Consider the following 21,475-nt stretch of genomic DNA (forward strand, 5'->3'; position numbering starts at 1 on the left):
TATGAACACCACAAACAACTGCCTGAATTACACACCTCTTAAATTTAAGACATTTGAAAACTGCGAAATCCCACAGAGTTTACTATGTACATACTGTAAATTTGTTACCTAACTGGCAAGGTGAAGTGCCACATTGGTGAGATAATAGGAATGGCACTTGCAAAGTTAATTTGCCTCCAGCTATCAGAGAAGGAAGCACTGACAAGCATAATTACAGTCTAGTTCTGTGATAATTTTGGTAGTTTTTTTATCTAATTTTTGCATGTAAAACAGCTGAAGAAGTACAATAAAGCATGGCTGAGCTAGCCAGAAATATTGTTGAGGATACTTTCAGTTACTATTTAAAGTATCAAAATCTGAAAATAATGGCACCCTTGAAGATTATACTACTTTAATATATTTTTTTTAACAAGGTGGTAAAGCAAAAACAAATTCCTTTATGTGTGGATGCACTGTGCTTAAGTCTGGGCTCATTCAGGAACTAAAGACAAAGAACATTACAAAGTTTAGTGATGTAAGGGAGCCTCAAGGAGCTATCTCTGTTAGAGAATTAAGATGATATGGCTATTTCAAGATGGAACAAAATAGTTTTTCCTTTTACCTTTTTTCTTCTTTTGCTCTCAGCTGTTCCTCTTGCCTTAGAACCTGAACCATCACGGACTCGAACATGCCTGCTGACAAGCCTACTAAATTGCGAGGTGTGGAACGACGTCTTGTTGAAGTGCATGGTGTTCCTTTCTCATCTTCCTGCCCATAGCATCCTCTAGATGTTACTGCTATCGATGTTTTCTCTCTTAAATGCCTACAAGAAAAATACAAGTCAACTTACAATTACAGTTTCCCTTACCAACTGTACTTCAACGCCATCGATAGATCAAACATATTTACTCAGGACTAAAACAGTTATCGTTCACTTGCCATTCATTAGAGTTGCCATTTGAAAATTCCTTTACGAAAATGTAAAACTTAAAACAAATAAAATACCAAGATGTTTTCATATCTGTTAAGGATGATGAATACCTATCTCAATTAACCAAATATTATTTGGAGATTGAATTTCCTACTTCAAGCCATAAATATTTGGAAAGAAAATACTTCCGCAAGACTTCAGATAAGAAACTAGAAGACACCTAAAAATACTGAGAAAACGTATGCATTTATTGTTGTTGTTTTGATAAACAGTTTAGTTCAACTGAAAAATTTAAAGATGTAGGCCACTGCACCATGAAGTTGGTTCTGCAATTATGTTTCATCTTATATGTTTTGAAGTACAGCAGCACAGCTATTATGAGAAGTGACACTGTCACAGTCTCTGAAAACAGGAGGGAAAAAAAATAAAATCCAGCCCCCCAAAATCAACCTCCACTCTGAGGTAATTTTCTGTGGCTTGTAATATCTGAGAATCACACAGTCAACATTACTGTAGTTAAGGAACATTGAGCGAAACACTGATCTGAAAGGAAGCAAAGATGATCATTACAAGAACTACTTCTTGTATTTCATTTTAATAATAAACTAATTCTGTTAAACAAATCTATCTGATACAAAATTTAAAAGAACTTTGAGACTTCTAGATTCCATAATCCTTTCCATTTCCTACAGATCTTAGAGACTTTTTCCAAGCTAGTACACACAGACATTAAAAAAAAAAACACCACAAAACACTCCTTACAAATCCCTGAAATGTTAATAGAAGACTCACTATATATCAAGGTAGAACAACCTTTAGTCTAATATCTCTTGTTGATTAGAACAAAAGAATGTGCCTTTGTGAAAGAATGACAACAGCAATTTTCTTTTAGTAAATATACATATTGCTATTTGACAGCATCTCTCATAAACTGATTTACGCAATTTTTAATAAAAAGGCACTGAGCACTATCATGTCCTATCAAGTCCGGTAAGTACTCATTTCATTCAACAAAGGCTTCCACAAAACACCCTTCACTTCAACACAGCTGAGACATTGCCATCACACAACACAGAAATGAACCTGGGGTGAATCTTACAAGCTCTGCTTGATTAGCTATTTATTTTCTAGCAGTAATTCCTTTACGTGAGGATTTATTTACTTGTGTAAAATTTGATACAGCCAATTTTCTCGAGTAAAACTTCACACCCTATCAGAGGTTCAGCTCCTCCTGTCTACTCCTGAATTGTCCCAATGCTACTGTTATGCAAAACCATGGTGGCCGATACACCAGCACAGTACACGTTCACAGTGTCTTATTCAATTAAGTTCTGCACAGCATTCAAGTGTTCCCACTATAGAGGCAAGGTTCTTCTTACCAGCTGGCAGCAAGGCTCTGTGTTGCTAGCAAGTTTAAGCTTGATGGACATGGACAGCTTTACGCATTTCCTAATACCATTCCTTGTTCACTTTCACCCTCTCCCAAAAAAAACATCTCAGCTTTAACGTGCAAAACATTAAGTCACATGGAAGACTACTGGGCCTTTCACTGTAAGAAGCCACCGTATTTTTAATGCAACTAAGCTGTGCCTATGTCAAATTCAAGAGAAAACGTGGATTTCAGTTGTGACTTAAATTGGGCTTTGTACAATATGGCTTGAAAACCTTCCATGGTCAGCTGCTTTGGCTGAGAAACAAGCTCCTGCCAAGCATTTATGTTTAAGCATATTACAATTTCCATTTTGCTATGTAAGCCTGTAACTACAATATGCCAGGTGTTACCTTCTGTTTTATCATGCATATTTTCAAAATACATTCTGACACTAAATTACATATTTTAAAGGAAGCACTTCAGCTCAGCATTTTATTCTTACTCAAAGGCAGTAAGAAATTCACAGACTACAATTACTATATAAAATGTATCATCTACTTGAAACCGAGAAGGGTATTAGTTTTAAAGAGACAGTCACACAGAATTTGGGCAGCGTCGCTTGCTTTTACCAGCATAAAGGAAAGAAAGGAGCATTTGACATCTTGTCCAAGCAACTGTGTCTCCATAGTCCTAAAAGGCTTCTTTCAGAAGTAAAATCTTAGTCAGGAAGTGCTAACCCCTATTTTGCATTTCAGCATGCCCATCTTTGGTGTTCCCAAAACATTTTTAATATTTGAATGGTCCCAGTAAGCACCACTCTTCTTAGCATAAGTGCTGAAAGCTTGAATGTTTCACCCTATCGGGAGCCATTCAAATGTTTTTCTGTTTGTTTGTTTTTAAATAAGCGATCCAAAGAGTGCTTTTTACATAAAGGCGAACAGAAGGTTATGTTCTACTAAAAAAAAAATGGTATGGGGGGAGGGGGGCGTGAACCCATACCCTCCTGTTGTACTTCATGCAAACGGCATACACCAGAGCCGCTGTAGAGTTTTTTACACCTACCGGGACAGCAGCGCCAGTTTCTGTTCCAGCATCATCTCCAGCTTCTGGGCCTGCTTGGAGAGCCAGTGATCCACCCCGTGCAGCCGGTAACATGTCTCCAGCATCAGCCGGAAGTCCCCCACGAAGTCCGCTATCCCCGCGTACTGCCCACCGAGGAATTTCTCTTCCATCTTCAGCAGCCACATCCCCGCCGGGGGAGCGCAGTGACTGCCACCATGCCCCGGGAGGGAGCCACCCCCCCCTCCTCCTTCCTCCTTGATGGACGCCGGATCCGCCAGCGGCTTCAGGAACGGCGCTGTCAGCGGCCGGTGCTTCTCCAGCAGGAACTCGCGCAGGATGCGGTAGCCCTGCTGCAGCTCGGGGCTCAGCCTCTGCTCCCAGCCGCTGCCCGCGCCCTGCCCTCCCGCACCGGCTCCATCCTCGCCGCGGGGCCGCTCGGGGTCCATGTCTCCCGCTCCTCTCACGCACGGGGCCTGCGCGGCTGCGGCGGCTCCGGGGGGATGGTGTGAGGGCAGCTAGGGGCCGCCGGCCGGGCGGAGGGGCGGCATGGGGCTCACCCGGGCACCGAGACGCGCGGCAGGGCCCTCGCCACGCTCCCCCACGGCGGCGGCGGCGGCGGCGGCCTCAGCCCTGCCCCCAGCCGCGGCCGGGCGGCGGCAGCAGCAGCAGCAGGAGGAGGAGGAGGAGGAGGAGGGGACAGGGGGGGCCTCCCCCTGCCGGGCCCGGGCCCGGACCCGCGCACGGCCCCGCCCGGCGGCCGCTCCCTCGCCCTCAGCGGCCGCCCCCGCCCGCCCTGAGGGGGCTCCCCCGGCCCCGCCCCGCGCTGTGTGAGGGGAGGCCGGCGGTTAACGGCCCCGCGCGGCCGTTGGGAGGGGAGGGGAGGGGGGGAGGTGAGGTGGGGGGGGGGGGCTGGAGAGGGGCGAGAGAAAGGGACGCGGCGCCCCGCCTGGCGCGCATGCGCAGCCAGCTCCGCGGAGGGAGGGGGGGTGTGGGGAGAGGGTGTGTCATGGGCGCCAGGTGGGGTGGCGTCATCAAAGGGCGACCGGGGGGGCGGGTGGCGATGGCCTCAGGCAGGGGCGGCCCCGCCCCGCCCCGCCGGGTTCGCAGCCCTCCACGGCCCGCCCCCCACCCCAGCCCGTGTCCCCAGTTAACGCTGCCCGTGTCCCATTAAAGCTGTTTGGCAACCGATGTGTGCTGCGGTGTGTGAAAGCGGTGGGGTCCAAGCGCCGCAGTGCTTTGGGGGGGTGCTGCCTGGAGCAGCTTCGGGAGCAGAGGCTGCTACAAACAGCAAAGGGAAAGGTGGAAGTGCCCCAAGGGGCTGGTGGGTGTGTGGGGAGCTGGGGGTCGGCCTCTTCTGGCATACAAGCAGTGATGGGAGCACAGGGAATGGCCTCAAGGTGCGCCAGGGGAGGCTCAGGTTGGAAATGAGGAGACATTTCTGCTCAGGGAGAGCAGTCAGGCACTGGGATGGGTTGCCCAGGGAGGTGGTGGAGTCACCGTCCCTGGCGGTGTTCAAGGAGAGGTTGTACATAGTGCTTGGGGACATGGCTCAGTGGGTGGTGACATTGGTGGTAGGGGGGTGGTTGGACCTGAAGAAAGGTCTTTTCCAACCTCAATGAGTGTGTGATTCTATGATCTTTTCATATTCGCCCTTAGACACTTTCCAGTCCTACTCCACCACAGCAATGGTCATCAACTAACAGAGGAATGTTGCCTGGGCTACAGAGGGGCCTGCAGTATTGTTATTATGTATTTGTGAGAAACTTGTGCTTGGAGTTTCAAGATAACCCCCTCCAACATACATATGTGAAAAGCTTAGGGTACCTTGTTATGAGAGAAAATGACTGCACAAAAAGAAAAGATTCAAGGATGTTTACTGTGAGCAGCCCACGACACCTTTAAGACATCACTGTCTTCTCCGAATGGTAACTCTGCAGAGATCATTGCGGAAACCATGCTCAAAACACACTCTTGACAGGAATAAATCATGATATGTGACAAAGTAAAGTGGAACCATTCCTCTATCATCATTGCCTTTTCCATTCTAAGGACACCAGGAAATTTCCCTCTGTTCACCCCTGTTTGGTCGGAGCCAGCTTTTGTAAATGCTTCAGTCAGGCTGTTTTTCTACAAGGACAGAAGCAGTAGGTGTAGCACCCAGCTCACACTGAAAAAGCTAAAGCTATCTAGCTTTATCCTCCAAAACTTCTTGAAATAAAAACTTGGAAGGAGTGAGATCAGACATCCCCAAATTCAGGAAGTGGTTGTGGAGCTGAGGCAGTGGCGTACCTCCAACATGGAGGGCAATGCAGTGACCCTGGCGAGAAGACCCTTTTTCATCAAGCAGTCAGCCATCCACAGATAGGTGAGGTGAGCACAGCCATGCACAGCACTGTGTTGGGGCCTGCATTGCACTGTGCGTATCCCATCGCCTGAGGACAAACCCAGACAGCCCATTGTGAGAACGGCTGGCAGTTCCTACTTCGTATCAGCTGCTGTGCCACCTGCATGACCTTGCCTTTGTCTAAAACTGCAACAACAAGTTCCCATGCCAGTGTCTCGTTTCACAACAGAAACCCTGTGTAGAGATGTTTTCTTGTAAGAAAATCCTGTTACAACCTGAATAACCAAATGTGGAGTAATTCTTCTGCAGACAGGGCCTGCATGGTGTGGTGTGCCCTAACTGGGGGCCCATTTGGGGCTACTCTAATCATGGTTCCCAGCTTGTGAAGTGCTGAAAGATTACTGTTCGCTATTGCTTTATAGTGTTAGCTGCAATAAATACCATAATGGACCAGCATGTCCTGGTGAAAAATGGAGGGAATGCTATTTTGTGTTTACTCTGGTATCTTGGTAATAGTGCCCAGCACGTCTAGCTCCCACTCCAGGCTGCAGGTGCAGGGTCAGCATCACAAGGACAGAAGTGGTGGGGGTCTCCCGGCAAGATATATGGAGATTAAATCAACTGCAAAAAAAAAATAAAGTATGGTATTTATTAATCATGTTCCTCTTGTTAGGGTACTGTGTGACTGCACCCCCTGTTCACAAGGGCTCTGCCCTTTGTGCCTTGCTGTGTCTCAACCCCTGTGTAATTTTTTGCTATGGAGCTGCCACTCCTGCTGCTCACTGATTCTTGCATTATACCAACCTATATCCTCTTGTGATTGCCCAAAGCATGTCAGATGCACTCCAAAAGGCTTCTTTCTTCCTGACTTAATAATGCCTTCACAAAGACTAGAAGTAAAGCTAATGGAGATAAGCTTGTCTAGAGATAAAGTGAATTGGACTTGTGTCTGGTAATCAGTGATCGTCTCTCCAGCTGCCAAAAACATCTCAGTGCCCAGGTGCCTATAATGATTTCTTTGAGGTGGCAGTCTGTCTTCTTAATGAAATAAGAAAGAATTGTTAGGCTAAGGAATATGCATCTTTGTGTTGGGAAGAGAGACCGTAATGAAATACAAACTCAGTATTTTCCACTTTTGTTTGTTTGGTTGGTTGGTTTTGTATTCCTACAAGTTATGAATTTTCCTTCAATGCTTGTCCTCTCAAAGTATTTTGTAGGTCTCTCCTGGAAGTAAGGATGGAGACAAAATTGGGTGGTTATATTCTGTGTGTCTAAGTAAATAAGAGCAGTTTTTTCAATGTAGTTTAGTTTTCAACTTTGTAGGTTTTTTGTTGTTTTGGTTTTGGTTGGTTGGTTGTTTTTTTGTTTTGGTTTTGGATTTGAAGAAGAGCTTTTTTGCCTGGAAGCTCCTTTATACATTCTCCAACAATACCAGGTAACCTAATAAAAGTTATTGCTCCTAGCTACACATTTGGCCTTGCCTTCAGGCTGTGAGAACTTGTAGTCAGGATTTGATATTCAATTTATGAACAAATACCATGCCACAACAAATAATTTTCTCCATTTGTGGTGTGATAACATCTCAACCATAGTCAGGTATCACTTAGAAAACTGATATTTAGTCTGTGGTGGTGAGTGAAATATAAATATCAAGATTACACTCTGAGGTTAAATTGGCAGTAAAGAATGGAGGCAGATTAAGGAAGCAGAGGTCACAAATCAGGATAATACCCTTTATTGGGAACAGTGACTTCTATAAGCAAAACTATTTAAAAGAGAAATTTTTCAAAGTAAGCAATCATAGAGAGATAAAAGAGTGACAAAGCATCCAGTTCTGTGTCCAGTTCTGGGCTCCCCAGTACAAAAAAGACAGGGATCTCCTGGAAAGAGTCCAGCGGAGGGCCACAAAGATGATATGAGGCCTGGAGCATCTTCCTTATGAGGAAAGGCTGAGAGACCTGGGTCTGTTCAGCCTGGAGAGAAGAAGACTGAGAGGGGATCTCATCAATGTGTATAAATACCTGAGGTGTGGGAGACAGAGGGATTTGGCCAACATCTTTCTGGTGGTTTGCGGGGACAGGACAAGGGGTAATGGCCACAAGATAGAGCACAGGAAGTTCTGCACCAACAAGTGAAAGAATTTCTTCACGGTGAGGGTGACAGAGCATTGGGACAGGCTGCCCAAGGAGGTTGTGGAGTCTCCTCTGGAGATATTCAAGGCCTGTCTGGACGCCTAGCTGGGCAGCCTGCTCCAAGGAACCTGCTTTGGCAGGGGGGTTGGACCCAATGATCTTTGGAGGTCCCTTCCAACCCCTTCAATTCTGTGATTCTGTGATTCTGTGAAAAGGTGTCTAAAATGAATTATAGTGGAGAACAGATTATAGTGTCTACCCATAACAACTGTAATATGTTGTTTTTGTCTTCTGTAATGAAAAACATATTTCATTCAAAAAATCGCAAAATAGATGATCGATGCACTTGAAAATCTTGCCACATGAGTGCACTGTTGCATAAAAACTGCACCCTGTGTCTACTTTAAGTTAGACTTGGAACTCCATTTCCAGCAAAAGCAAACAAAAACTGTAGACAGTATGTAACAGTGATAAAATGGAGTTGTGTTTTGCCACATCCAGTGTTAAGAATAGGGGCTATCACCCATGTAACAAACAATAACATAGTTCAGAACAAATATAGTTGAACACTTAATAACACTTAATAGCACTTATAAATTGAACACTTGAAGAGGCTGTATACTGATTTCTTTCCAAAACATCTCAATTATATATACAATTTTTGTAATATATCTTGATGTAGATTTACATAATTTTAACAATTAAAAAAATGAAAACGTGACTTTGGATGATCTGTAAGAGACAGAATGGCACACTAAATGAGCCCATCTACATTCAGGCTATCACAAAGATGGCAAGAACATTTGCAGTTGCAATGTTATCCACATTGCATGAAGTTGTTATGGAAAAGTTCAAGTATTAGGTGCCTAAAGATATACTATAAAAGGGAGAAAAGTGATATGTGCTTGGGAAGGAATAATCTTCCATACACAGTTTTCAAAGGATGGGATAATCTTGCAAAGGAACAGAGGCAACTATCAGACATGACCATATCCTCTACCTGTGGTATAACTGCTGGGTAAGGGAACCACAGCAGGTCAGGTCGGTCAAATTCAGGGATCTGAATTTAAGAGAGCATTTTAGGCAGAGTGTGAAAGGATCCACAACTGCTATTGACACACAGTGGCAATGTATATACTTGGTCTCTTTAGAAATAAAGGCACTTCCTGCAAATTACAGAATCACAGAATTTTGTGATTCTTGATCAGACTTGATGAGATGTATCTGTGGGTCCTGAGAGAACTGGCAGATGAAGTTACAAAGCCACTGTCCATCATATTTGAGAGCTCATGTCAGTCTGGTGAAGTCCCCACTGACTGGAAGAGGAAAAACATACACCCCATTTTTTAAAAAGGAAAAAAGGAGGAGCTGGAGACCAGTCAGTCTTGTGACAAACCAATTTGTGTTTTTGCAGTACAACAGGTTTTTGAAGTAGAATGTGTTTTTGTAGTAGAAAAACAACCTTCTGGATTCAAAGGTATTTGTGTAGTCATAACAAAGGGAAATGGTAAGTAGATTAGGGAACAGTAGAAGGCCTCACTGTTCCAAAGTAAGGGGGAAGACAGAAAAACAGGATGAGCAGTGCAAGAACAGTAAAATAAATAAATAAATAAATAAATCACAAGATCTCTAATCATAAGAAAAGAGTTAAAAAAAAAGAGGAAAAAAAAAAAAAAAAAAAAGGAAAAGGGAGAAATTAAAGGGTTGATCAAATAAAATTGTACATATATGTTACAGAAGAGTGTTGAGTAGGTTGTGAACTCATAGTACGCAGCCAGTGAGGAAGTGGGAGAAATCAGGTGTCGGGTAATAGCAAATATAAGGTTATGATATATAAGGTTATGATATGCTTTCCATGGGGTGCTCATATTTGTAGGACACCCACCATTGCAATCATGAATAAAATACCTTCACAAAAGACCCTGCCTGAAGAAAATTATTCTCACAGTCTTACCTCTGTACCTGGCAAGACCATGGATCAGATCCTCCTGGAACTATCCTAATGCACATAAAAAACAAGAATGTGACTGTTGCCAGCCACCATGACTTCACTAAGGGCAGATTGTGCCTGATAAATCTGGTGGCCTTCTGCAATGGGGTTACAGTATTGGTGGCTAGGGGAAGAGCAACTGACATCATCTACCTGGACTTGTGCAAAGTATTTGACACATTCCCACATTATATCCTTGTCTCAAATTTGGAGAGACATGGATTTGATGGATGGACTACTTGGTGGGTAAGGAATTGACTGCATAGTCACACTCACAGAGTTGCAGTCAATGGCTCAATGTCCAAGTGGAGATCAGCAATGAGTGGTGTTTCTCAGGTGTCAGTAGTGGGACTGGCACTATTTAACATCTTTGTTGGTGACATGGACAATGGGATCGAGTGCACCCTCAGCAGGCTTGCCGATGATGCCAAGCTGTGTTGTGCAGTTGGCACACTGGAGGGAAGGGATGCCATCCAGAGGGACCTGGACAGGCTTGAGAGGTGGGCCTGTGCGAACCTCATGAGGTTCAAGAAGGCCAAGTGCAAGGTCCTGCATCTGGGCTGGGGCAATCCCAAACATGAATACATGATGGACAGAGAATGGATTGAGAGCAGCCCTGAGGAGAAGGACCTGGGGATGTTGGTTGACAAGAAGCTCGATATGACCTGGCCATGTGTGCTCACAGCCCAGAAAACCAACTGTACGCTGGGCTCAAAAGCAGCGTGGCCAGCAGGGTGAGGAAGGTGATTCTTCCCCTCTGCTCTGCTCTTGTGAGACCCCACCAGGAGTCCTGCATTCAGCTCAGCCCCCAGCACAAAAAGGACATGGACCTATTAGAACAAGTTCAAAGAAAGGCCTTGAGGATGATCAAAGGGCTGGAGCACCTCAGCTGTGTAGACAGGCTGAGGGAGTTGGGGCTGTTCAGCCTGGAGAAGAGAAGGCTCTGGGAAGACCTTACAGTAGTCTTCCAGTACCTAAAGTAGCTTACAGGAAAGATGGGGAGGGACACTTTGTCAAGGAGTGTAGTAATAGGATAAGGGGGAATGGCTTTAAACTAAAAGAGGGAAGATTAAGATTAGATATAAGGAAGAAATTCTTCACTCAGAGGGTGGTGAGGCACTGGAACAGGCTGCCCAGAGGAGCTGTGGATGCCCCATCCCTGGAAGTGTTCAAGGCCAGGCTGAATGGGGCTTTGGGCAACCTGGTCTGGTGGTCCCTGCCCGTGGTAGGGAATGAGATGATCCTTAAGGGTCCCTTCCAACCCAAACCTTTCTGTGATTCCATGATTGTACAATATCACTGTTCCACCATAGTCAAAGTATCATTTAGGCTGGCAGAATTAAAACGCCTGTGTAAGGACACTGGGAGACTGTGCTGCAGGTCAGAAGCTGCCTGTGTCAGGGCGTGGGACGAAGAAAGAAGGGTGGTTTCTACAGTAGCAATACAGGAACAGGTCAGGGAGAAGAGTGAAGTTTTCTATTTTTTTCTGAGTGATCCCTTGACATTCTGAATCATGATATAACACTATCTGTTTGCTTCTAGGAAAGGAGAATCTGAAAGTATCCCTCACCTTCAAGTTTATGTTATGTCAGAACACAAAAATATCCACATGCCAAAAAAAAAAAAACGACTTTTCATATAGCACACATCCACTGAGTGAATCATTTTCTTCTTCTCCTTCTGTAGTGGCAGTGTCACATGTAGTGACTGATTATCACAGAATCACACAGAATCACAGAATTTCTAGGTTGGAAGATGTTACTGTTACTTTAATTCTGCTTCTTCTAGTTCATACATTAAATCCAGAGGTCAAAAAATTCAATTTTCTGCAACTGATGATCCCCAGAGTGACATAAATGACAACCCACACCAAGGGTCCGTGGTGAGGTGAGTGAATTAGCACTAATAGCAGAAACAGCTAAGCTGTGTGTCCCAATAATCACGTTCTCCTTTTAATAACATAAAATAATAGTAAATAAAAACAACACCAAACTCCAGAAAACACTCTCAAAGGTCTTTTCTCCTGAGGATCTGCCATCTGAGGTTTTCTGCAGCTGTGCAAGAATTATTGAAGAACTGGCACGTGAGGAGAATAATCAATCTTTGAAATGTTCCAGACGAATACTGATTTTTAATCCTCTCACACATCACACCACCATGAGGGACCTTACATTTTAGGGATACAGTACTGCTGTCTAGTGCTAATACTATCCTCATTGCCAGTTAGTTACATAAGCTGACAGAAAACAGAGCATGTGTCCTTGCATTTTAAGCTCTAGAGACATTCTCCGTTTCTGAGTTCTCAAAGCTGTAAGCTGTTTTGCAGATAAAGTTGTGCAGCGTATTTGGCTGAAAAACTACAATTATCCTTAAAGTACGTCTTAGCAACTCAAAGCACAAGTGAATTCTGTTATGTATTGTAATGCACAAAAGATCCATTATCTCGCAAACTGATCAAGTATTTAAGTTTATTAATATGAAGTGTTGTGATTCAAACTTCCATTATGATCTCTTCTTAGAACTAAAGAAAGAATAAAACATTTGAACAAAATAATTATTTTCTTTATTGTTTTAGTGTTTGTTTGTTTTTGTTTTTTTTTTTTCTTGATTCCAGATTACCTTTGAAGCTTATTTCATAAGCTATCTAATTCTGGTTAGACTGCTAAACCAGGCTCCTCCTGAAAAGCAGCATGATGGAACTTGTCATCTTTATGGTAAAATATTATAATTTCATAATTTTAATATATATATTAAAATGCATTATATTAATTATGAATTTATATAAGTATATAAAATATAATATGAAAGATAAAAAATTGTTTATTTCTACATTTTATAATTCAATTACTTAGTGTCAGGTGTTCTTTCTCCATCGCAGTGTAGCAGAATTATTTCTTAAGTGTGTGATGGGCAGAACAGACATGTTGCTCTGACAATGGCTCCTGAGCAGTCAGACTAATCTCAGCTGCTTTCACGTGTGCTGATGTGTGCTGGTAAGCAGTGCCCAGTTACTCTGCTACAGCATCTTTGGTTTGTTCCAACATCCTCCTTCCCTCCCATACCTTTAACTGACAGGGATGGCTCAGTACTGTGGCTTGTAAAGGTATGTACATGTATGTGCCTTGGCATCACAGATGAAAAAATAGTTTACATTGTGCATGCTAAAAGGCAGAAGATTTTGTCTGTGTGCTGGGGGTATGTGAATATATGAGGCTGATCTTTGAAACTCTGAAGCACAAGACTGCTACTTGCTCACTGCAGTTGTTACAGGCTGGCTGTCAATTTTGATAGCAGCTAGACTAAACCTTGGGCACTAATATCCAAAACTGGAGCCTGTGAGAGACAAAACAGCAGGAACCAACATGACTTTCTGCTGAACCATCCTGGAATGGCAGAGACCTTCCTGCGGAGAAAACAAGTTGAGACCTAGGAATGGTGATGCTGAAGGGCAGCAAGTGGGTATGTCAGATGATCAAGTAAGATAGAAGCTCTAATCTTTTTTGGTTCTGAAATCAGCTTCACTGTTCAGATCCTCTGTGGGTTGTTGTTTACTATTGCACCAGGCCAGCCAGTACATACAAGCTGAATAATTAACTCCTTAGTCAGAGAGAAGACCTGTTGAGATCAGACTGCAGTTTTTCATTCAGCAATACATTTCAGACCCTCCCTCTCAGCTATTCAGCTTCTAATTTTCTCAAAATGTGAAAGAATGTGCATTTTTTTTCAGTTAAGCTTGCTCCTTCTTCCATGCTCTCACCAAAATGGGTCAAAATAATCCAGGAGGTCCAAAAGTGACTGGGGAGGTGTACTGGGTCTGGCTAGGACGGAGTTAACTTTCCCTGCAGCAGCCCATACAGTGCTGTGCTCTGCACCTGTAACTAGAACAGCACTGGTATCACTCCAGTGTTGTGTGTACTTCTGAGCAGTGCTGGCACCACATCAGAACTTCCTCCAACCCCTCCAGAGCCAGCAGGCTGGGGTGGGCAAAAGGTGAGGAAGGAACATCACCAGGGCAGCTGACCTAAACCAACCAACAGATATTCCATACCATGTGGTGTCACACTCAGCAATAAAAGGCAGAAAAAGAAAGAATAGGGGAGGGGTGGGCTCTCATTGTGAAAACGTCTGTCCTCCCAAACAACGGCTATGTGTGTTGAGGCCCTGTTTCAAAGACATGGTCAAGCATTGCTCAGTGGTGGGAAGTAGAGAGTAATTTCTTTCCTCTGCACTTCCACGTAGCCTTTGCTTGTTGTTTTTTGTTTGTTTGTTTGTTTGTTTTTCCCTTGCCCCTCTCCCTTTTTTCCCTTTAGTTAAACTATTTAATAATAATTCTTCCTTAATAATTATTCTATTTCCTTTAATGAAATCATTCTTATCTCAACCCATGAATTGTTTCTTTCCTTTTCTTCTTCCCCTCCTCTTCTGAGGAGGGGGAATGAGAGAGCAGTTTGGTGGAGTTCAGCTGCCTAGCAAGGTAGAACCACCACAGGACAGACAGCACAATTGCCTAATCCTCAGTTCTTTAGGAAATCAGGCTAACGGGAATTTATTAATAGTAATCTCCAAGACTGCACATTTTGAATCTTTCCTCTGTAACTGTGCAATATGATAAATGTAGCCACAATATTGCTTCATACACACCATTTATTTATGTTCAAGTTTTTGGAGCTATTACTTTAAATGTCTTATTGCAGAGATGAAAATTGTTTTTCATTGTCCTGGTATTATAGGAATGGCAGTCATTTCTCTCTTCCATTGCAGAAGAGCAGAGAACAGAACAACAGAGGAAAAAAAAAAAAAAAAAAAAAAAAAAGAGAGACCATTTTTAGTTTAGAGAGGACATTAAATGTGCACAGAAAGGTTATATTTAGATGACTAAAACATTTGCTCTGTTCACTGGCCATTTCATTCATTTTTAATCATTATCTATAAAGACCATGTTCTACAGTGTTTGAGAAGACATATCACTTATGATATGACATATATCATAAGTGATATGTCTTCATCAGGACTAAAACTTCATGTGCCTAGATATGAATATCTGCTTCAATTAGGGGAAAAGAGAACTCCCAAAATGTTCACAAAATCAACAATTATACAGGATGCATTCTATGTCACTGTGTCTATCTGGTGGCTTGTATCAAACAAAAGAAGCTGTGGCAGTGCTTAGGCACCTGACACATTGAAAATCTGTATAAGATGACACTGTCCCTATTGTACCAGATTGTCAATGAAGGATTGTGGACAGAATTGGCAATGCTTGAAAGGTATCAACTAAAAGGAAGATACATATTTCTGAATAAATACAACTATTGCTGCTTGTTCTGGTGTGTTTTCTAAAAGTTGTAGGAAACAACCTGCAAAATTTGTTTAAAAGGTAATAATCTTCAGTCTCATCCAACCACATCTTGTCTGTATGTCTGTTTTGACTCTACACCTAGAGAAAAAATACAATTACTTCCAAAGAAATCCTAGAGTAGGTAAATAAATAATTAATAATTTCTGGAATATTGATATCACAGGACCACTGGATAGTTGAGGTTGAAACAGACTTCTAGAGGTCTGTAGTCCAACATCCCCATGGTGAAAGCAGGGCCAGCTTAGGGCCTTGTTCAACAGAGTTTTGAGTATCTTTAAGGATGTAGGCTCCTCAACCTCTCTAGACAGCCTGTTCCAATTATTCCAAGATGCTTTCCAGCTGAGTTGCCCCTGAGCAGTGCTGGAGTATGTGTGGGGATTTTATTGGGATCACAGAGACTTGGTGAGATGACTTCATGGCTGGAGTGTTGCAATGTATAGGCTCATTAGGAAGGACAATCTGGGGAGTTGCCCTCTATGTGAGAGAGTAGCTGGAGTACATGGAACTCTGCCTAGAGATGGATGAGGAGCTGATGGAGTGCTTAAAAGTTAGCATTAAAGAGAGGTCAGGTAAAGGTGACATCATAGTGGTTGTCTGCTACAGGCCACCTGACCAGGAAGAACAAGTGGATAAAGCCCTTTATAAATAGGAGCAGCCTTGAGTTCACAGGCCCTTGACCTCGTGATGGACTTCAGCCACCTTGATATCCGTTGGAGGGTCAACACAGCAGTGTGTAAGCAATCTAGGAATGCATTGACAATAACTTCTACCTCTGAGTGCTAGAGGAGCCAAAGAGAAGTGTTCTGACCTCGTATTCATCAACAATGAGGGGCATGTTGGGACTGTGAAGGTCAAAGGCAGCCCTGGCTGCCTCCAACATGAGATGCTGGAGTTCAGGATCCTGAGGGCAGTGAGGAGAGTGAAAAGCAAGCTCACAGCCCTGGACTTCAGGAAAACAGGATGTGGCCTCTTCAAGGACCTGTTTGGAAGACCCCCATTGGATAAGGCCCAAGAAAGTTGGTTAATGTTGAAGAATAATCTCCAAGATAAAGAGACCCATTCCAATGAAGAGGAGGTAAGGCAAAAATGCCAGGAGTCCTGCGTGGAACACAGAGACCTTGCCTAAACATCCAGGGATGAAGCTGGGAAAACTAAAACCCTAATGGAGTCAAATCCAGCCAAGGATGTCAAAGACAACAGGAAAGGTTTGCATAAGTACCTCGATGACAAAGGGAAGACTAAGGAGAATGTGGGCCCATTGCTGAATGACACAGGGAACCTGGTTACACAGGACAGGGAAAAAGCTGACATACTGTGTGCTGTCTCTGCCTCAGTCTACCAGCAAGACTGGCCTTCAGGAATCCCAGGTCCCAGAGGTGGGGCAGGAAAGGCTGGAACAAGGAATATGCATCCTTGGAGGAAGAGGATCAGGTCAGAGAATGCTTAAGTAGATATACGGAAGTCCATGGGCCCTGATGGGACACACCTGTGAGCGCTAAGGTGATTTGCTAACAGCTAGCAAATGTCACTGCAAGGCAATACTTGATTCATTTTGATTTATAGTGGCAGCTGGGAAAGGTGCCCAAAGATGAGAGGAAAACAAATGTTACTCCTAACTTTGAGAAGAGGAAAAAGGTAGACCTGGGGAATAACAGGCCTGTCAGCCTCACTTTGGTTGCTGGGCAGGTAATGAAGAAGCTAATCCTGGAAACTATTCCCAGGCACATGAAGGAGAAAAAAAAAAATAAAAAAATGGGAGTAATAAGCAAGGATTCATTGACCAGGGGGGAGTCATGCCTGACCAGCTTGATAAAGTTCTGCAACAAAATGCCCAGCTTCACAGATGAGGGGAGAGCAGTGGATGTTGTCGACCTTCAGGACACTGCCTCCCAAAAGGTCCTCAGAGACAGGCTGCTGATTTGTGGGGTGGATGGGCAGTGAGGTGGACTGAAAACTGGCTGAATGGCCAGGCCAAGCAGGTGGTGACCAGTGGAACAAAGTCTACTTGGGGGCCAGTAACTGGTGGTAATGGTAACACCACGGGTTAATGCTGGGGGCAATACTGGTCAACATCATTATGAACAATCTGGATGATGGCTGTGCTGTACCCTCTCTCAGAACTGGGAGGAGCAGTGAACATGCCAGGGGTCATGCTGCCACCTAGAGGGACCTTGACAGCTGGAGAAATGGGCTGACAGGAAGCTCAGGAAATTCAACAAGGAGAAGTGCAAAGACCTGCACCTGGTCAGGAACAACCCCAGGCACCCAGGTGGAAAGCAGCTTGGCAGAAGAGGCCCTGGGGTTCCTGGTGGATACCCAGCTGAACAAGAGACAGCAAAGAGAGCTACATTAGGCAAAGTGTTGCCAGAAGGTGGAGGGAGGTGGTCCTTCATCTGTGCTTGGTGTTGGTGTGGACACACCTGGAGTACTATGGCTAGTTTTGGGTCCCCAAGTACAAGAGAGACCTAGACATACTGAAAAGAGTCTAGCAGAGGGTCACCAGGATGATCAAGGGAGCATCTCCCTTATGACACAGCTGTGATAGTTCACCCTGAAGAAGAGGAGGCTCGGGGAATCTCATCAGTCTATATAAATACCTAAAGGGAGGGTGCAAAGAGGTTGAAGGCAGGCTCTTTTCAGTGGTGCCCAGTGCCAGGACAAGAGGCAACAGGCACAAACGGGACCACAAGAGGTTCTGTCTGCAGGAAGCACTTTACTGTGCAAGTGACGGAATACTGGCATAGGTTGGTCAGAGAGGTTGTGGAGTCTCCCTCCTTGGAGATATTCAAAAGCTACCTGGACAGGTCTTGGACAACTTGCTCCATGTGATCCTACTGGAGCAGGGGAGTTGGACCAGATGATCTCCAGAGGTCCCTTCCAACATCAGCCATTCTGTGATTCTGTGATTTATCCTTCATGAATGCATGTTGACTGCTCCCAATCATCTCCTTGTCCTTCATAGTTTAGAAACAGTTTCTAGTATTATTTGCTCCATCAGTTTCTTCGGGATCAACATGGGGCTGACTGGTCTTTACTTCACGGGATCTGTCTTCATGTCTTTCTTGGTGGTAGAAGGTGCTATTTGCTCTGTTCTAGTCCTCAGGAACTTCTCCCAGATGCCATGACTTGTCAGAGAGAATAAAGAATGGCCTCACAATGATATCTGCCAGCTTCTTCAGCACTCTTGGATGCACCCTCTTGGCTCTCAAAAGTCTTTTTTACATCCTGTTTTTAAAGTTCCGCAGCTGGATCCTTTCTGTACTGAGAAGTCTTCATTGCTGCTTATTGAAAATCCTCCTTGAAATTGAGAGAACTATGTAAACAAGAACTGACCTTTTTTAAAGATACAGCATGTATCTTTGTGTAACTTTTAATATGAACATGCAAAATTTTGGAAAGTTCCTTAATATTTTGTCGCTCTCAGTATTCTTAGGAACAGAATGGCTAAAGCCAAAATTAATGTTACTCAATTTTGCCTCTATGAAAGAGAACCTGTTGTGGTCCAAGGAGATATCCTGACAGCCTCCACGTTTTCTGTATGCAATGAAAGCATGTGGCTTCTTTCACTGCTCTGTATTGCAGAGTATTACTGTACAATGAACCACTTTTGCTCAACTGCATCTGCGTACCTGTGTGTCCCTAGGAATTGACTGTAGTTCTCATGATCTCTGACTCAAGCAATGTCATCCTTCTATAATTCATGAAAGCACCAAAAATGATGTAACCTATAATGAGTAAGAAGCAATTGCAATTACAGAATCACAGAATTTCTAGGTTGGAAGAGACCTCAAGATCACTGAGTCCAACCTCTACCTAACGCTAACAGTCCCCACTAAACCATATCCCTAAGCTCTACATCTAAACGTCTTTTGAAGACTTCCAGGGATGGTGACTCAACCACTTCCCTGGGCAGCCTGTTCCAATGTCTAACAACCCTTTCGGTAAAGAAGTTCTTCCTAACATCTAACCTAAAACTCCCTTGGCACAACTTAAGCCCATTCCCCCTCGTCCTGTCACCAGGCACATGGGAGAACAGACCAACCCCCACCTCGCTACAGCCTCCCTTGAGGTACCTATAGAGAGCGATAAGGTTGCCCCTGAGCCTCCTCTTCTCCAGGCTGAACAAGCCCAGCTCCCTCAGCCGCTCCTCGTAGGACTTGTTCTCCAGGCCCCTCACCAGCTTTGTCGCCCTTCTCTGCACCCGCTCAAGCACCTCGATGTCCTTCTTGTAGCGACGGGCCCAAAACTGAACACAGTACTCGAGGTGTGGCCTCACCAGAGCCGAGGACCTCACCAGAGCCGAGAAATGTTCTTGTATATCCAGTACAAGAACTCTAGACTTTGAGAAATATTTAAAATATAAAAATGGCATTGGAGCAAAAATAGCTTCCATTTATACCCTGCTGTTTCTCACTTTTGTGTGTTTTTAAGAACAGAGGTTTCTCTGTAGCAGTTGTCAGCATAGGCATTACTAAGTCAGTAGTCTTTTGTTCTATCGAGAAACACACGGAAGTTTAAATAAGTGCCTAAAGTTTTTAGTAGAAAATTTCACCATGGAGTAAAACTCCGTGGAGAATTACTTAATGACAGTTTGGAAGTACTGGGAGCAATAGATAGGACACAGCAGCCTCAGTTAAGTCCTATATATGTCTTTAGCACACCATGTGAACAGGATATGAAGTAAGATAAAATTGACTGTTACATGCTAATGCTAAGATGTACTTAAAATATTAAAAAAAAAAAAAAAAAAAAAAAAAACCTACAGTTTCCAAGAAATAAATGTACTTCTATATTGCTGTCAGTTTGTTTCAGCAAGCTGCTAAATGTATTGAAATTGGTGTCTTCATGACTTTGGGGGAGAAAAGACTTCAATGTGAAGAAAACATGGACTTTTGATACAAATATTAATACATCCTAGTATAATGAAAATATAACCTGTATTCTCTGATAAATCACTAAGTTTTATATTAGAAATTCTATATTCAGAACTAGAGCTAGTATTTTTAACCTCTTGTCTCCAAAATCTGAAATTGCTATCTTTCACATTTATTTGAAAATTTTCAATCATTTTCACTGAAAATGTTTAGGATAGGCTTTATTTAGAATGGCACTATTTGTCATCAAACTTTTCCCCAGTGTAAATCTGTCAATACACTGTAGTCATGTTTAAAAATAAGTTTTTATATCTGATCTTTTTTCTAGTACAGTCCACTGGCTATGTGTCAATTTTGTTGCTGTTTGAGAGACTTTGAGTTATTTCACCTGCAAATTCTTTGCAAATTTATTGGCTGTTAAAATGTAGTTGCTGATATTTACTTTATGCTCAATATTATTCAAGCATGTTGTAGCAAGAAATTTTTTCCTACTTTTTATTACAGCAAATATTGACTTTCTGTAGATGATTGCCCTTTTACCTTAAAAAAATAAATAAATCATGCTATCATCCCATGTCTTCCTCTATCTCATTAATGTAGCTAAAACTAGTTTGTTTTTTTTTTTCATTGTTGAAAAGTCATTGTTTTCACTGCTGTCTTAGGCAACCATAAAAAAGTTAACATTACCTGGTCTAATAACATAAATTATAGTGTTTTAGCAGGCTTTTATAAGAACTTTTGTTAAAAGGCTTTAAAAAAATGGGTGGGGGGACTAATAATTATATTAATACTCATACTGATTCTATAGTAATCTTGTTGAAGTTTTTCCTCAATATGAACAGTTTACTAAAGGTTATTTTTTTCTAATATAATTTGTTTTGAAGTATTCATTTGAATTTGAAGATATGTCCAGTGATGGACTGGACATAGTATTGCAACTGTAGGGATACAAAAAGTGTTCTTAGTACATGTGAATGAAGGTTTATTAGTGGGGTCCACAGTTGATGAACCACATTGACTGTAATGATGAAGCTGCTGCTGTGGGAAAATAAGAGAACTAGAAAGAAGAGGGAGAGATAGAATGACAGATAGGAAGGGGGAGGGACATAGGCACAAGGAGGAGAAAGAGGGAGAGATGGAGGAAGGGAGAGAGAGCCAGAGAGAGAATAGAAAAATGCTCCCCAGCAGCTACCCAGATGAGTATCCTGCCCTAGGCACCCTTCCCACTGGAGCAGGTGTTTCTCCTCATAGTACTTCCCCCACAGTAACTCAATAGTTTTCATCAGGATCTGCACAAATTTGCCATTGGTGTTTCTGCGTGTGATACGGTAGTTATGATATAATAGTCATTGCTGATGGGAGCATGTGTTGAGTGGGAAAGGTGTTGCAGGGCAGATTCATTGCTGAGCTTCCTGCAAATGTGATTTTTGGG

General features: G+C 43.2%; 1 protein-coding gene across 4 annotated transcripts in view; it reads right to left on the reverse strand.

The window, feature by feature from the left end:
* BRD10 (bromodomain containing 10) overlaps positions 1-4,077 on the reverse strand; it is a 59,822-nt gene extending 55,745 nt beyond the window's left edge. For 3 of the 4 annotated variants that reach the window (XM_082783864.1, XM_082783865.1, XM_082783863.1), the window contains exons 1-2: positions 3,345-4,077; positions 602-802 (exon numbers count right to left, since the gene is read on the reverse strand). In XM_082783864.1, the coding sequence (XP_082639990.1) occupies positions 602-802; positions 3,345-3,790 (647 nt within the window). In that variant the 5' untranslated portion in view covers positions 3,791-4,077. Of the gene's footprint in view, positions 1-601; positions 803-3,344 lie in introns of those variants that run through there. The other variant, XM_082783866.1, reaches the window with a different exon arrangement.
* Between the last annotated feature and the right edge of the window lie 17,398 nt (positions 4,078-21,475).

This window comes from Aythya marila (assembly GCF_965140915.1).
Source record: "Aythya marila genome assembly, chromosome: Z".
NCBI classification, from domain to species: domain Eukaryota; kingdom Metazoa; phylum Chordata; class Aves; order Anseriformes; family Anatidae; genus Aythya; species Aythya marila.